This window comes from Rhopalosiphum padi, chromosome 3, assembly GCF_020882245.1.
Source record: "Rhopalosiphum padi isolate XX-2018 chromosome 3, ASM2088224v1, whole genome shotgun sequence".
Lineage (NCBI taxonomy): Eukaryota > Metazoa > Arthropoda > Insecta > Hemiptera > Aphididae > Rhopalosiphum > Rhopalosiphum padi.
This window is the reverse complement of record NC_083599.1, coordinates 8,232,663-8,250,779: the sequence shown is the minus strand read 5'-3', so window position 1 is coordinate 8,250,779 and position 18,117 is coordinate 8,232,663. Positions and strand designations below refer to the sequence as shown.

Here is an 18,117-nt window from a genome sequence, read left to right as displayed (position 1 = left end):
TGTACGTAATTTTGTGTTTATTTTTACATATCATCTCGTGGGATTTTACTAAACTAAGTAGACGTTCTGATTTTTGAAAAGTCAATATATATCTACATTGTATATTATTTGTCTAGTTTTGAACTTTTCGAATGGTATGGAAAATTTTTTGTTAAGTAGTTTGTCATAGCATGTTAAATCCAAAATATTAAACTGTGTTAATTATAACCTATTCAAAATGCTACTATCAGAATGTGCATGCCACACTACTACTACATTCTCCTCAGGTCTACTTTTCGAAAATTGGAAACATGGATCTAACTTGGATATTTGATGTAGCTCCAGCTGAGATAACCACAATGCTTGTTTTATCCACTATTAAGAACTCAAAGTCCATTATGACCAACTTATGTGTCTCTGCTATGTATGAAAATATTCTATTATTAATTTATAATTGTCAAAGGTCTCATAAAAAGTATCGACCAGTCGCGTTTCTGCAGTCATAGTGTTCGGTTGTGCCTTTCGCTTACTCTTATCGCAGTTACCGTTATTGTTTCGTATACATCGTTAACGCGGCTTATTACTAATTATGTCGTCGTCTTCGGGCGGCGACTCTCGTGTGAGCAAATCTCCCGCCCCGAACAAAATAAAACCTACGCTGTCTACCAATCGTTCCTCGGATTCCAACTACACTCTCGTCGTATCTAAAAAAAATGCACGTAAGTCGAATTCTAATTTACTTACACCCACGTCTCCCGGACTTCAACATATTATGGAAAACACTCCGGTTCTAAATACGTCGCCTTCGACCTTCAATTATATGGACTCCGCACCTATTGACAACAATCTGTCGATAGACCCGGTCACTAATGACGGTTTATCTATTGATAACGCTAATGACCCTACATCGTTTTTAGTACCTGAAATAAACTCTACACCTGCAACCGCTTCTATACACTCCACTGTTATTTCCAATGATATAATTATGTTGTCTCAATGCTCACAACAGATCTTCCCATCCGATTATATTGGCCCCGTCATGATACTAGTTGAATGCATTGATTTAAATAAAAACTTGGGGAATTGGCACCCAATAAAGGCAGCAAAATTTTTTTCTACTAATTTCACCGGTATAACCAATATCAAGCCCGCTGGCTCAAAAAAAATCAAAATTAGCTTTGATTCGATTTTGAACGGAAATCTTTGTTTGAACTCCGAGACTCTAAACGAACATGGTTTTACAGCGAATATCCCATCGAACCTTATCTACTCTTTTGGTATAATAAAACTAGATCCAGACGTCTCCGAGGACGATTTTCGGGATGGAGTTCAATCAAGTTCTCCAATTGTAAGCTTCAAACGCATTTCTATTAGAAAAGATGGCAATATCGTAGCTACACGCATCGTTGAACTTAAATTTTTGTCTCCTAAACTACCTCAACACATTTCGATCTACAATATGATTTTTGAAGTAAACCCCAGCATCCGTTCTCCGGTACAATGTAATCGTTGTCTACGTTACGGACACACGCAAAAATTCTGTCGCAGTGATCCAAGATGCGGTCATTGTGGCGGCTCCAAACATTCTATCACAGAATGCCCGACCGTCCACGCCACGGACCCCTTATGCCTCTTCTGCAAACTTCCTCATGTTGCCACTGATCGTAGTTGCCAGGAATGGTCTGTTCAAAAGGACATCAAGAGAATCATGGCTACAGAGAATCTCTCTTACAAAGACGCCTTAGATTTTAAGAAAAATAAATATTGTACGTCTGCTTTTAAATACTCTGATATTGTAAATAGCCAGCTTCCAAATTCTAATAATTTAAATACTGATATTCCTCTTAATGAGGAGAACTTTCCTATTTTAAATGAAAGTCATCATTTTTTTAATTCTAAAAAAAACAAAAGAAAACCTCTTAATATGTCAAATAATAATAGAGTTGTCCTACCTGTTGTTTCATCTTATTCTCCTCCTAATGGCAGTTATTTAAATAATATCTCTAACCAACACAACCCGTTAGTGAATAATCTAAACGATCTTTCTTGGGTACATACATTATCCATAAAATTATCCGAAACTTTAATCAACTCCCCCTCCTTATCCTCTCCTTTCTCCTCCTCTTCCCTTCAATCACTAATTGAGTCTTCTCTAACTTCCTTACTAGCTATACCTAATGTTAAACATTTATCCTAAACGCAAGTACCTAGGATATTTAATTACTCTAACATATTATTACTCTAGACTCACAAATATCTATATGCAACTCATATGTCTCTTAACATGAATAATAACTCTTTTACCAACAACTTGATTATCTTACAGTGGAATGTTAGAAGTCTTTCAGCACGTCTCCCGTCTCTTATGCACCTCCTTCATGCACATAAGTGCTCTATTGCTATACTTTCCGAAACCTGGCTCAATCCCTCCCGTTCTATTAATATACCTTTTTTTAGAATCTACAGATCGGATCGACCCGATGGGTTTGGTGGTGTGGCTGTAGCAATCCATCATTCTCTTAAATCTAGACCAATTCTTATAGATAATATCATTAGGAACAATCTTAATAATTACAAAATGGATATTATAGGCGTTGAGATTGTATCAGATTCATCTCCTCCCCTAGAGATATGGTCCTGCTACATCCCTAGTAGTTCCAACGTACCTGTTATCGTTTGGCAATCTCTGTTTAGCCTGATTTCCTGTAATTCTATTCTCTGTGGCGATTTTAACTCCTTTCATCCGGCCTGGGGCTCCGATTCTTCGTCTCCCCGTGGAAACATTATTTACAATACTATAGATTCTCTCGGCCTTTGTATACTCAATGATGGCAGTCCTACCCACATTGGACGGCTTAATTCTACGGACTCTGCTATAGATTTATCTTTTTGTTCCCCAAACCTATATTGGAACCTATCCTGGCACACTCTGGGTGAGCCTCATGGTAGTGACCACATACCTATTATAATTTCAGCTACTAACAGGAGTCTCTCAAATTTTACCCGATCTCACCATCAACCCAATAACATTCTCATTAGTCACACACCCTATAACTTCAACAAGGCTAATTGGACTTCTTTCAGACTCAATATCCAAGACGCGATATCCTCGGCTGCCGAGGACTCTGCCTTAATTAATTCTTACTCCAACTTTACAGAAATTATATTAAACGCCGCAAATTTGGCTATACCAGTTAAAAAAACCAATCCTAAATTGCATACATCCTCTCCCTTGTGGTGGAACCCGTCTTGTTCGGAGGCCGTCAAAACTAGATCCTTACACTTTAAAATTTTTCGTCGCTCTGGCAGTTTATCTGATCTTCTCAAATACCGCAACGTCTGTGCACACACCACTCGTCTTCTTAAAAATGAAAAAAGAAATAGCTGGAAAAAGTTTTGTTCCAATTTAAACCCTTCCTGTTCAATTCAATATCTTTGGGCCACAGCTAGAAGATTTAAAAATTGTGTTATTCCCACCATACGCCCTGATAACGATGATTGGTTTGACGCATTTTGCGCTAAAATTGCTCCGAGCTACGCCCCCTCCGAATTAGAAACTAGTCCTCCTTACTACCCCCATACGTCACATCCTCACGTTCTTTCTAACAAATTTACAATCTCCGAATTAAAGTTTGCTATATTTTCACGGAAATCCATTGCCCCGGGACTCGACAACATTTCGCCCGCACTGCTAAAACAACTTCCTGATATTGCGTTAGCCTCTCTTCTTGATATTTTCAATAATTTGCTAGTCACTCAGCTGTTCCCTACTTCATGGAGTTTCTACAGAGTCATTCCGATACCTAAATCAAATTCAAATACATCTTTCCGTCCTATTGCACTATCCTCCTCACTATGTAAAGTTTTTGAGCATATGCTCAAAACAAGACTTGACTGGTGGCTCGAATCAAATTCCATACTGCCTCCTAATCTTTTCGCGTTTAGGAAAGGCATGGGTACCATAGAATGCCTCTCAACTTTCATTGGTAACATCTATCATTCCTTCAATAATAAAGAATATTTTGTGGCCACTTTCATAGACATACGGGGTGCGTTTGACTCTGTTAATATACATATTCTTGTTGATTATATTATCTCTTTAAATGCCCCTCCGGAATTCGGCAATATATTACTCTCCCTTTTCAATAAAAGGAATCTCGTTTTCTCTTCTTCATTTGGTTCTTCTAGTTCTCGTTCTACATTCACAGGTCTCCCACAAGGAAGTTGCCTCAGTCCCCTTCTATTTAATATATACATGAGCCTCGTTGCAAAAAATCTCTCAAAGTCTGGCCATAACTGCCTTATCTACGCAGATGATATGGTCATCTTTTCTTCAAATAAATCTCTACCTCTTGCCATAGAACGATTAAATGCTGCTCTTCAAGATCTAAAAACCATTTTATCTAATGTATCTCTGGAAATCGCTCCTGAGAAATGTAAATCGGTTATTTTTACTCGGCGCAGATATTTTGATCCACATAACATATACCTAAACAATTAACTCATTCCTTTTGCTACAACCGTAACCTATTTAGGCATTACCCTTGATACCAAACTGCGTTGGATACCTCACATATCTTCACTTTCTCTCTTCACATCCCGTTGGTCAAACTTCCTCAGGACTGTATCTAATACTTGGTGGGGATCCCATCCTTCTAGCTTGCTATCCATTTATCGCTCTATCATACGTTCTAAATTGGACTATGGTTGTTTTCTTTTCGGCTCGGCCGCCTACTCCAACTGGAAAAAAATTAATATGCTCCAATCGTCTTGTCTTAGAACTATAATGGGATATGTTAGGTCTACCCCTGGTCCGGCGATGGAAGTTGAAACCTTCTGTCCTCCTTTTAATATTAGATGCCGATGGCTCGCAGGAAAATTCATTTTAAAATCTTTAGCTCATTCCAACCACATTATATTCGATACCTTCTATTCTCTATATATCACTTGGCGTTATACACCCAAGTCAATGCCGGTCCTATCAATTGCTGCAAACTCTCTCTCCAATTTTCACCAATTTGTCTTAAACTCTTATAAACTTCCACTCTATGAGCAACCTTTTGACTCTCTCCTTTATACCCCTTTAGTCCAAATTGACAATTTTTCTAATTTTTCACTCGTTGAACTTAAATCTATGTCTTCTTCTTTTGTTAATAAACTTTTTTCTAATTTCCTCAATCTTAATTACCCCAACTTCACTATCATATACACCGATGGTTCAGTGTCTCCTTTATCAGCCGGCTATGCCTTCTATATTCCCGATCTTCATATTTCTTTCTCTAACAATCTCCCCCCTTCGTCCTCTTCCTTCACTGCTGAATGTTACGCTATTCTCGAAGCTCTTCTTTTTATTTCTGATTTAGCCCCTAATAGATACTTAATTGCTTCTGATTCCATGTCCTGCTTACAATCTCTTACATCTAATCCATTTAATTCTAAATTATCCCCTCTTGTTTTTCTAATTAAATCATATATATACACTCTCGAGCAGTCCAATCATCATATTCAATTTTTATGGATCCCTAGCCACATCGGCATACATGGGAACGAAACGGCTGACGAGCTCGCCAAAGCTGCATCCTATACTATCCTTCCTCCTCTTGCGCAATTGCCTTGGACCGATTTTTCCCCTTTATTGCGTCGTCATATTATCAGCCTCTGGTCCAATCACTGGAATAACCTGCCTGCTCACTTTGCTTCTAGGTATAAATCAATTGTCCCCAGTATCACTAATAAAAAAACTTGGTTCTACAACTTAGACCTACCACGGTCTATCATTGTCCGTTTTAACCGACTCCGCGTGGGCCACTCACTTCTTCCAGATCATGCATACAAACTTGGCCTAAATGACTCTCCCCTCTGTACACTACACATAACCGAAAGCATCTGTGACATCTCTCATTTACTATTTGACTGTCCGTCATTGTATTCTAAGCGTACATCCTTGATTAATTATATTAAGTTCTTAAACATTCCTCCCACTCTCCCTTCTATACTCAACACCCAAGTCGAAACAGTTATAAAAAAAAAATAATACATTTTTTATTGGAAGCTGGCTTTGTAATATAAGGTGGTATCTACGCATATCATTATTTAATTAGATACTATAATTTGTTACTTCTTTCTTTTTAACTACCATATATTGTTTTACTATATTTTTGTCATAGCTATTACTTGTTTTACTTAATAATTGTTGAGCTATTATAGTTACATACTAAAAGCTATAAAAAAAAAAAAAAAAAAAAAAAAAAAGTATCGACACCACAAGAATCTATAGTGTGTTGTAGCAACTGTTGCCGATAGCATTGCTTATATATTTAACGTCTATGCTAAAACTAACGATTCGGATAGAACTACTACTGATGAATCTGTGGGTGAAAAAAAAACTTTTATTTGACTTTAATGATATGTCTGTTAATAATCTCTTTCCTTTGTGCGATTTAAAATGTATATTTTCATGTTCTATTAAAATAATATTTTCTATTTCTTTTGTTTAATTCGTGAAATATCTATACAATATAACATTTTATTAGTGAAATTAAATTTATAATTTTTATTTTAAATTATTTTTAAAAATATTGTATTAAATTCTCGTATCTCTGTTTGAGTGTTATCAAGTCAAAAATACATTTTGGGTATATAACATCCACTCTTGGATCATGAGTGTACGTAATTTTGTGTTTATTTTTACATATCATCTCGTGGGATTTTACTAAACTAAGTAGACGTTCTGATTTTTGAAAAGTCAATATATATCTACATTGTATATTATTTGTCTAGTTTTGAACTTTTCGAATGGTATGGAAAATTTTTTGTTAAGTAGTTTGTCATAGCATGTTAAATTCAAAATATTAAACTGTGTTAATTATAACCTATTCAAAATGCTACTATCAGAATGTGCATGCCACACTACTACTACATTCTCCTCAGGTCTACTTTTCGAAAATTGGAAACATGGATCTAACTTGGATATTTGATGTAGCTCCAGCTGATATAACCACAATGCTTGTTTTATCCACTATTAAGAACTCAAAGTCCATTATGACCAACTTATGTGTCTCTGCTATGTATGAAAATATTCTATTATTAATTTATAATTGTCAAAGATCTCATAAAAAGTATCGACACCACAAGAATCTATAGTGTGTTGTAGCAACTGTTGCCGATAGCATTGCTTATATATTTAACGTCTATGCTAAAACTAACGATTCGGATAGAACTACTACTGATGAATCTGTGGGTGAAAATATTACTTTTATTTGACTTTAAAGATATGTCAGTTAATAATCTCTTTCCTTTGTGCGATTTAAAATGTATATTTTCATGTTCTATTAATTTAATATTTTCTATTTCTTTCATTTAATTCGTAAAATATCTATACTTTATAACATTTTATTAGTGAAATGAAATTAATTATTTTTATATTAAATTATTTTTAAAAATATATTAATTAATTCTCGAAACTCTTTCAGAATGTGAATGCAACACTACTATTATATTCTCCTCAGGTCTACTTTTCGAAAATTGGAAACATGGATCTAACTAAGATTATTGATGTAGCAGAGGAGATAACCACAATGCTTGTTTTATCCACTATTAAGAACTCAAAGTCCATTATGACCAACTTATGTGTCTCTGCTATGTATAAAAATATTCTATAATTAATTTATAATTGTCAAAGGTCTCATAAAAATCATCGACACCACAAGATTCTATAGTGTGTTGTAGCAACTGTTGCCGATAGCATTGCTTATATATTTAACGTCTATGCTAAAACTAACGATTCGGATAGAACTACTACTGATGAATCTGTGGGTGAAAAAAAAACTTTTATTTGACTTTAATGATATGTCTGTTAATAATCTCTTTCCTTTGTGCGATTTAAAATGTATATTTTCATGTTCTATTAAAATAATATTTTCTATTTCTTTTGTTTAATTCGTGAAATATGTATACAATATAACATTTTATTAGTGAAATTAAATTTATAATTTTTATTTTAAATTATTTTTAAAAATATTGTATTAAATTCTCGTATCTCTGTTTGAGTGTTATCAAGTCAAAAATACATTTTGGGTATATAACATCCACTCTTGGATCATGAGTGTACGTAATTTTGTGTTTATTTTTACATATCATCTCGTGGGATTTTACTAAACTAAGTAGACGTTCTGATTTTGAAAAGTCAATATATATCTACATTGTATATTATTTGTCTAGTTTTGAACTTTTCGAATGGTATGGAAAATTTTTTGTTAAGTAGTTTGTCATAGCATGTTAAATCCAAAATATTAAACTGTGTTAATTATAACCTATTCAAAATGCTACTATCAGAATGTGCATGCCACACTACTACTACATTCTCCTCAGGTCTACTTTTCGAAAATTGGAAACATGGATCTAACTTGGATATTTGATGTAGCTCCAGCTGAGATAACCACAATGCTTGTTTTATCCACTATTAAGAACTCAAAGTCCATTATGACCAACTTATGTGTCTCTGCTATGTATGAAAATATTCTATTATTAATTTATAATTGTCAAAGGTCTCATAAAAAGTATCGACCAGTCGCGTTTCTGCAGTCATAGTGTTCGGTTGTGCCTTTCGCTTACTCTTATCGCAGTTACCGTTATTGTTTCGTATACATCGTTAACGCGGCTTATTACTAATTATGTCGTCGTCTTCGGGCGGCGACTCTCGTGTGAGCAAATCTCCCGCCCCGAACAAAATAAAACCTACGCTGTCTACCAATCGTTCCTCGGATTCCAACTACACTCTCGTCGTATCTAAAAAAAATGCACGTAAGTCGAATTCTAATTTACTTACACCCACGTCTCCCGGACTTCAACATATTATGGAAAACACTCCGGTTCTAAATACGTCGCCTTCGACCTTCAATTATATGGACTCCGCACCTATTGACAACAATCTGTCGATAGACCCGGTCACTAATGACGGTTTATCTATTGATAACGCTAATGACCCTACATCGTTTTTAGTACCTGAAATAAACTCTACACCTGCAACCGCTTCTATACACTCCACTGTTATTTCCAATGATATAATTATGTTGTCTCAATGCTCACAACAGATCTTCCCATCCGATTATATTGGCCCCGTCATGATACTAGTTGAATGCATTGATTTAAATAAAAACTTGGGGAATTGGCACCCAATAAAGGCAGCAAAATTTTTTTCTACTAATTTCACCGGTATAACCAATATCAAGCCCGCTGGCTCAAAAAAAATCAAAATTAGCTTTGATTCGATTTTGAACGGAAATCTTTGTTTGAACTCCGAGACTCTAAACGAACATGGTTTTACAGCGAATATCCCATCGAACCTTATCTACTCTTTTGGTATAATAAAACTAGATCCAGACGTCTCCGAGGACGATTTTCGGGATGGAGTTCAATCAAGTTCTCCAATTGTAAGCTTCAAACGCATTTCTATTAGAAAAGATGGCAATATCGTAGCTACACGCATCGTTGAACTTAAATTTTTGTCTCCTAAACTACCTCAACACATTTCGATCTACAATATGATTTTTGAAGTAAACCCCAGCATCCGTTCTCCGGTACAATGTAATCGTTGTCTACGTTACGGACACACGCAAAAATTCTGTCGCAGTGATCCAAGATGCGGTCATTGTGGCGGCTCCAAACATTCTATCACAGAATGCCCGACCGTCCACGCCACGGACCCCTTATGCCTCTTCTGCAAACTTCCTCATGTTGCCACTGATCGTAGTTGCCAGGAATGGTCTGTTCAAAAGGACATCAAGAGAATCATGGCTACAGAGAATCTCTCTTACAAAGACGCCTTAGATTTTAAGAAAAATAAATATTGTACGTCTGCTTTTAAATACTCTGATATTGTAAATAGCCAGCTTCCAAATTCTAATAATTTAAATACTGATATTCCTCTTAATGAGGAGAACTTTCCTATTTTAAATGAAAGTCATCATTTTTTTAATTCTAAAAAAAACAAAAGAAAACCTCTTAATATGTCAAATAATAATAGAGTTGTCCTACCTGTTGTTTCATCTTATTCTCCTCCTAATGGCAGTTATTTAAATAATATCTCTAACCAACACAACCCGTTAGTGAATAATCTAAACGATCTTTCTTGGGTACATACATTATCCATAAAATTATCCGAAACTTTAATCAACTCCCCCTCCTTATCCTCTCCTTTCTCCTCCTCTTCCCTTCAATCACTAATTGAGTCTTCTCTAACTTCCTTACTAGCTATACCTAATGTTAAACATTTATCCTAAACGCAAGTACCTAGGATATTTAATTACTCTAACATATTATTACTCTAGACTCACAAATATCTATATGCAACTCATATGTCTCTTAACATGAATAATAACTCTTTTACCAACAACTTGATTATCTTACAGTGGAATGTTAGAAGTCTTTCAGCACGTCTCCCGTCTCTTATGCACCTCCTTCATGCACATAAGTGCTCTATTGCTATACTTTCCGAAACCTGGCTCAATCCCTCCCGTTCTATTAATATACCTTTTTTTAGAATCTACAGATCGGATCGACCCGATGGGTTTGGTGGTGTGGCTGTAGCAATCCATCATTCTCTTAAATCTAGACCAATTCTTATAGATAATATCATTAGGAACAATCTTAATAATTACAAAATGGATATTATAGGCGTTGAGATTGTATCAGATTCATCTCCTCCCCTAGAGATATGGTCCTGCTACATCCCTAGTAGTTCCAACGTACCTGTTATCGTTTGGCAATCTCTGTTTAGCCTGATTTCCTGTAATTCTATTCTCTGTGGCGATTTTAACTCCTTTCATCCGGCCTGGGGCTCCGATTCTTCGTCTCCCCGTGGAAACATTATTTACAATACTATAGATTCTCTCGGCCTTTGTATACTCAATGATGGCAGTCCTACCCACATTGGACGGCTTAATTCTACGGACTCTGCTATAGATTTATCTTTTTGTTCCCCAAACCTATATTGGAACCTATCCTGGCACACTCTGGGTGAGCCTCATGGTAGTGACCACATACCTATTATAATTTCAGCTACTAACAGGAGTCTCTCAAATTTTACCCGATCTCACCATCAACCCAATAACATTCTCATTAGTCACACACCCTATAACTTCAACAAGGCTAATTGGACTTCTTTCAGACTCAATATCCAAGACGCGATATCCTCGGCTGCCGAGGACTCTGCCTTAATTAATTCTTACTCCAACTTTACAGAAATTATATTAAACGCCGCAAATTTGGCTATACCAGTTAAAAAAACCAATCCTAAATTGCATACATCCTCTCCCTTGTGGTGGAACCCGTCTTGTTCGGAGGCCGTCAAAACTAGATCCTTACACTTTAAAATTTTTCGTCGCTCTGGCAGTTTATCTGATCTTCTCAAATACCGCAACGTCTGTGCACACACCACTCGTCTTCTTAAAAATGAAAAAAGAAATAGCTGGAAAAAGTTTTGTTCCAATTTAAACCCTTCCTGTTCAATTCAATATCTTTGGGCCACAGCTAGAAGATTTAAAAATTGTGTTATTCCCACCATACGCCCTGATAACGATGATTGGTTTGACGCATTTTGCGCTAAAATTGCTCCGAGCTACGCCCCCTCCGAATTAGAAACTAGTCCTCCTTACTACCCCCATACGTCACATCCTCACGTTCTTTCTAACAAATTTACAATCTCCGAATTAAAGTTTGCTATATTTTCACGGAAATCCATTGCCCCGGGACTCGACAACATTTCGCCCGCACTGCTAAAACAACTTCCTGATATTGCGTTAGCCTCTCTTCTTGATATTTTCAATAATTTGCTAGTCACTCAGCTGTTCCCTACTTCATGGAGTTTCTACAGAGTCATTCCGATACCTAAATCAAATTCAAATACATCTTTCCGTCCTATTGCACTATCCTCCTCACTATGTAAAGTTTTTGAGCATATGCTCAAAACAAGACTTGACTGGTGGCTCGAATCAAATTCCATACTGCCTCCTAATCTTTTCGCGTTTAGGAAAGGCATGGGTACCATAGAATGCCTCTCAACTTTCATTGGTAACATCTATCATTCCTTCAATAATAAAGAATATTTTGTGGCCACTTTCATAGACATACGGGGTGCGTTTGACTCTGTTAATATACATATTCTTGTTGATTATATTATCTCTTTAAATGCCCCTCCGGAATTCGGCAATATATTACTCTCCCTTTTCAATAAAAGGAATCTCGTTTTCTCTTCTTCATTTGGTTCTTCTAGTTCTCGTTCTACATTCACAGGTCTCCCACAAGGAAGTTGCCTCAGTCCCCTTCTATTTAATATATACATGAGCCTCGTTGCAAAAAATCTCTCAAAGTCTGGCCATAACTGCCTTATCTACGCAGATGATATGGTCATCTTTTCTTCAAATAAATCTCTACCTCTTGCCATAGAACGATTAAATGCTGCTCTTCAAGATCTAAAAACCATTTTATCTAATGTATCTCTGGAAATCGCTCCTGAGAAATGTAAATCGGTTATTTTTACTCGGCGCAGATATTTTGATCCACATAACATATACCTAAACAATTAACTCATTCCTTTTGCTACAACCGTAACCTATTTAGGCATTACCCTTGATACCAAACTGCGTTGGATACCTCACATATCTTCACTTTCTCTCTTCACATCCCGTTGGTCAAACTTCCTCAGGACTGTATCTAATACTTGGTGGGGATCCCATCCTTCTAGCTTGCTATCCATTTATCGCTCTATCATACGTTCTAAATTGGACTATGGTTGTTTTCTTTTCGGCTCGGCCGCCTACTCCAACTGGAAAAAAATTAATATGCTCCAATCGTCTTGTCTTAGAACTATAATGGGATATGTTAGGTCTACCCCTGGTCCGGCGATGGAAGTTGAAACCTTCTGTCCTCCTTTTAATATTAGATGCCGATGGCTCGCAGGAAAATTCATTTTAAAATCTTTAGCTCATTCCAACCACATTATATTCGATACCTTCTATTCTCTATATATCACTTGGCGTTATACACCCAAGTCAATGCCGGTCCTATCAATTGCTGCAAACTCTCTCTCCAATTTTCACCAATTTGTCTTAAACTCTTATAAACTTCCACTCTATGAGCAACCTTTTGACTCTCTCCTTTATACCCCTTTAGTCCAAATTGACAATTTTTCTAATTTTTCACTCGTTGAACTTAAATCTATGTCTTCTTCTTTTGTTAATAAACTTTTTTCTAATTTCCTCAATCTTAATTACCCCAACTTCACTATCATATACACCGATGGTTCAGTGTCTCCTTTATCAGCCGGCTATGCCTTCTATATTCCCGATCTTCATATTTCTTTCTCTAACAATCTCCCCCCTTCGTCCTCTTCCTTCACTGCTGAATGTTACGCTATTCTCGAAGCTCTTCTTTTTATTTCTGATTTAGCCCCTAATAGATACTTAATTGCTTCTGATTCCATGTCCTGCTTACAATCTCTTACATCTAATCCATTTAATTCTAAATTATCCCCTCTTGTTTTTCTAATTAAATCATATATATACACTCTCGAGCAGTCCAATCATCATATTCAATTTTTATGGATCCCTAGCCACATCGGCATACATGGGAACGAAACGGCTGACGAGCTCGCCAAAGCTGCATCCTATACTATCCTTCCTCCTCTTGCGCAATTGCCTTGGACCGATTTTTCCCCTTTATTGCGTCGTCATATTATCAGCCTCTGGTCCAATCACTGGAATAACCTGCCTGCTCACTTTGCTTCTAGGTATAAATCAATTGTCCCCAGTATCACTAATAAAAAAACTTGGTTCTACAACTTAGACCTACCACGGTCTATCATTGTCCGTTTTAACCGACTCCGCGTGGGCCACTCACTTCTTCCAGATCATGCATACAAACTTGGCCTAAATGACTCTCCCCTCTGTACACTACACATAACCGAAAGCATCTGTGACATCTCTCATTTACTATTTGACTGTCCGTCATTGTATTCTAAGCGTACATCCTTGATTAATTATATTAAGTTCTTAAACATTCCTCCCACTCTCCCTTCTATACTCAACACCCAAGTCGAAACAGTTATAAAAAAAAAATAATACATTTTTTATTGGAAGCTGGCTTTGTAATATAAGGTGGTATCTACGCATATCATTATTTAATTAGATACTATAATTTGTTACTTCTTTCTTTTTAACTACCATATATTGTTTTACTATATTTTTGTCATAGCTATTACTTGTTTTACTTAATAATTGTTGAGCTATTATAGTTACATACTAAAAGCTATAAAAAAAAAAAAAAAAAAAAAAAAAAAAAAAAAAAAAAAAAAAAAAAAAAAAAAAGTATCGACACCACAAGAATCTATAGTGTGTTGTAGCAACTGTTGCCGATAGCATTGCTTATATATTTAACGTCTATGCTAAAACTAACGATTCGGATAGAACTACTACTGATGAATCTGTGGGTGAAAAAAAAACTTTTATTTGACTTTAATGATATGTCTGTTAATAATCTCTTTCCTTTGTGCGATTTAAAATGTATATTTTCATGTTCTATTAAAATAATATTTTCTATTTCTTTTGTTTAATTCGTGAAATATCTATACAATATAACATTTTATTAGTGAAATTAAATTTATAATTTTTATTTTAAATTATTTTTAAAAATATTGTATTAAATTCTCGTATCTCTGTTTGAGTGTTATCAAGTCAAAAATACATTTTGGGTATATAACATCCACTCTTGGATCATGAGTGTACGTAATTTTGTGTTTATTTTTACATATCATCTCGTGGGATTTTACTAAACTAAGTAGACGTTCTGATTTTTGAAAAGTCAATATATATCTACATTGTATATTATTTGTCTAGTTTTGAACTTTTCGAATGGTATGGAAAATTTTTTGTTAAGTAGTTTGTCATAGCATGTTAAATTCAAAATATTAAACTGTGTTAATTATAACCTATTCAAAATGCTACTATCAGAATGTGCATGCCACACTACTACTACATTCTCCTCAGGTCTACTTTTCGAAAATTGGAAACATGGATCTAACTTGGATATTTGATGTAGCTCCAGCTGATATAACCACAATGCTTGTTTTATCCACTATTAAGAACTCAAAGTCCATTATGACCAACTTATGTGTCTCTGCTATGTATGAAAATATTCTATTATTAATTTATAATTGTCAAAGATCTCATAAAAAGTATCGACACCACAAGAATCTATAGTGTGTTGTAGCAACTGTTGCCGATAGCATTGCTTATATATTTAACGTCTATGCTAAAACTAACGATTCGGATAGAACTACTACTGATGAATCTGTGGGTGAAAATATTACTTTTATTTGACTTTAAAGATATGTCAGTTAATAATCTCTTTCCTTTGTGCGATTTAAAATGTATATTTTCATGTTCTATTAATTTAATATTTTCTATTTCTTTCATTTAATTCGTAAAATATCTATACTTTATAACATTTTATTAGTGAAATGAAATTAATTATTTTTATATTAAATTATTTTTAAAAATATATTAATTAATTCTCGAAACTCTTTCAGAATGTGAATGCAACACTACTATTATATTCTCCTCAGGTCTACTTTTCGAAAATTGGAAACATGGATCTAACTAAGATTATTGATGTAGCAGAGGAGATAACCACAATGCTTGTTTTATCCACTATTAAGAACTCAAAGTCCATTATGACCAACTTATGTGTCTCTGCTATGTATAAAAATATTCTATAATTAATTTATAATTGTCAAAGGTCTCATAAAAATCATCGACACCACAAGATTCTATAGTGTGTTGTAGCAACTGTTGCCGATAGCATTGCTTATATATTTAACGTCTATGCTAAAACTAACGATTCGGATAGAACTACTACTGATGAATCTGTGGGTGAAAAAAAAACTTTTATTTGACTTTAATGATATGTCTGTTAATAATCTCTTTCCTTTGTGCGATTTAAAATGTATATTTTCATGTTCTATTAAAATAATATTTTCTATTTCTTTTGTTTAATTCGTGAAATATGTATACAATATAACATTTTATTAGTGAAATTAAATTTATAATTTTTATTTTAAATTATTTTTAAAAATATTGTATTAAATTCTCGTATCTCTGTTTGAGTGTTATCAAGTCAAAAATACATTTTGGGTATATAACATCCACTCTTGGATCATGAGTGTACGTAATTTTGTGTTTATTTTTACATATCATCTCGTGGGATTTTACTAAACTAAGTAGACGTTCTGATTTTGAAAAGTCAATATATATCTACATTGTATATTATTTGTCTAGTTTTGAACTTTTCGAATGGTATGGAAAATTTTTTGTTAAGTAGTTTGTCATAGCATGTTAAATCCAAAATATTAAACTGTGTTAATTATAACCTATTCAAAATGCTACTATCAGAATGTGCATGCCACACTACTACTACATTCTCCTCAGGTCTACTTTTCGAAAATTGGAAACATGGATCTAACTTGGATATTTGATGTAGCTCCAGCTGAGATAACCACAATGCTTGTTTTATCCACTATTAAGAACTCAAAGTCCATTATGACCAACTTATGTGTCTCTGCTATGTATGAAAATATTCTATTATTAATTTATAATTGTCAAAGGTCTCATAAAAAGTATCGACACCACAAGAATCTATAGTGTGTTGTAGCAACTGTTGCCGATAGCATTGCTTATATATTTAACGTCTATGCTAAAACTAACGATTCGGATAGAACTACTACTGATGAATCTGTGGGTGAAAATATTACTTTTATTTGACTTTAAAGATATGTCAGTTAATAATCTCTTTCCTTTGTGCGATTTAAAATGTATATTTTCATGTTCTATTAATTTAATATTTTCTATTTCTTTTATTTAATTCGTAAAATATCTATACTTTATAACATTTTATTAGTGAAATGAAATTTATAATTATTATTTTAAATTATTTTAAAAAATATTTTATTAAATTCTAGTATCTCTATCAGAATGTGCATGCCACACTACTACTACATTCTCCTCGGGTCTGCTTAACGAAAATTGGAAACATAGATCTAACTAAGATATTTGATGTAGCAGTGGAGTTAACCACAATGCTTGTTTTATCCACTATTAAGAACTCAAAGTCCAGTATGACCAACTTATGTGTCTCTGCTATGTATGAAAATATTCTATTATTAATTTATAATTGTCAAAGGTCTCATAAAAATCATCGACACCACAAGATTCTATAGTGTGTTGTAGCAACTGTTGCCGATAGCATTGCTTATATATTTAACGTCTATGCTAAAACTAACGATTCGGATAGAACTACTACTGATGAATCTGTGGGTGAAAATATAACTTTTATTTGACTTTAAAGATATGTCTGTTAATAATCTCTTTCCTTTGTGCGATTTAAAATGTATATTTTCATGTTCTATTAATTTATTATTTTCTATTTCTTTCATTTAATTCGTAAAATATCTATACTTTATAACATTTTATTAGTGATATGAAATTAATTATTTTTATATTAAATTATTTTTAAAGATATATTAATTAATTCTCGAATTTCTTTCAGAATGTGAATGCCACACTACTATTATATTCTCCTCAGGTCTACTTTTCAAAAATTGGAAACATGGATCTAACTTGGATATTTGATGTAGCTCCAGAGATAACCACAATGCATGTTTTATCCACTATTAAGAACTCAAAGTCCATTATGACCAACTTATGTGTCTCTGCTATGTATGAAAATATTCTATTATTAATTTATAATTGTCAAAGGTCTCATAAAAAGTATCGACACCACAAGATTCTATAGTGTGTTGTAGCAACTGTTGCCGATAGCATTGCTTATATATTTAACGTCTATGCTAAAACTAACGATTCGGATAGAACTACTACTGATGAATCTGTGGATGAAAATATTACTTTTATTTGACTTTAAAGATATGTCTGTTAATAATCTTTTTCCTTTGTACGATTTAAAATGAATATTTTCATGTTCTATTAAAATAATATTTTCTATTTCTTTTGTTTAATTCGTGAAATATGTATACAATATAACATTTTATTAGTGAAATTAAATTTATAATTTTTATTTTAAATTATTTAA

At 34.1% G+C, this 18,117-nt stretch overlaps 4 protein-coding genes across 4 annotated transcripts; all 4 read left to right on the top strand.

Annotated features, from left to right (window-relative positions):
* Positions 1 to 482: 482 nt before the first annotated feature.
* On the top strand, positions 483 to 2,176 carry LOC132927656 (uncharacterized). The gene has a single exon (XM_060992235.1). The coding sequence runs from the start codon at positions 569 to 571 to the stop codon at positions 2,174 to 2,176; it is 1,608 nt and encodes a 535-aa protein (XP_060848218.1). The 5' UTR covers positions 483 to 568.
* Positions 2,177 to 4,027: 1,851 nt separating this feature from the next.
* Positions 4,028 to 6,188, top strand: LOC132927655 (uncharacterized). Its single transcript, XM_060992234.1, is given in 1 exon segment — positions 4,028 to 6,188. A coding segment is annotated over 1 exon segment (1,779 nt). The 5' UTR covers positions 4,028 to 4,234; the 3' UTR covers positions 6,014 to 6,188.
* Positions 6,189 to 8,565: 2,377 nt separating this feature from the next.
* LOC132927658 (uncharacterized) lies at positions 8,566 to 10,259 on the top strand. The gene has a single exon (XM_060992237.1). It carries the CDS (start codon positions 8,652 to 8,654, stop codon positions 10,257 to 10,259), a length of 1,608 nt encoding a protein of 535 aa, XP_060848220.1. The 5' UTR covers positions 8,566 to 8,651.
* Positions 10,260 to 12,110: 1,851 nt separating this feature from the next.
* LOC132927657 (uncharacterized) lies at positions 12,111 to 14,281 on the top strand. Its single transcript, XM_060992236.1, is given in 1 exon segment — positions 12,111 to 14,281. A coding segment is annotated over 1 exon segment (1,779 nt). The 5' UTR covers positions 12,111 to 12,317; the 3' UTR covers positions 14,097 to 14,281.
* The last annotated feature ends 3,836 nt before the right edge of the window (positions 14,282 to 18,117 follow it).

Excerpts from the sequence above, each read along its gene's own strand:
- LOC132927658 (XM_060992237.1), top strand. The coding sequence starts at position 8,652 with ATGTCGTCGTCTTCGGGCGGCGACTCTCGTGTGAGCAAATCTCCCGCC.
- LOC132927656 (XM_060992235.1), top strand. The coding sequence starts at position 569 with ATGTCGTCGTCTTCGGGCGGCGACTCTCGTGTGAGCAAATCTCCCGCC.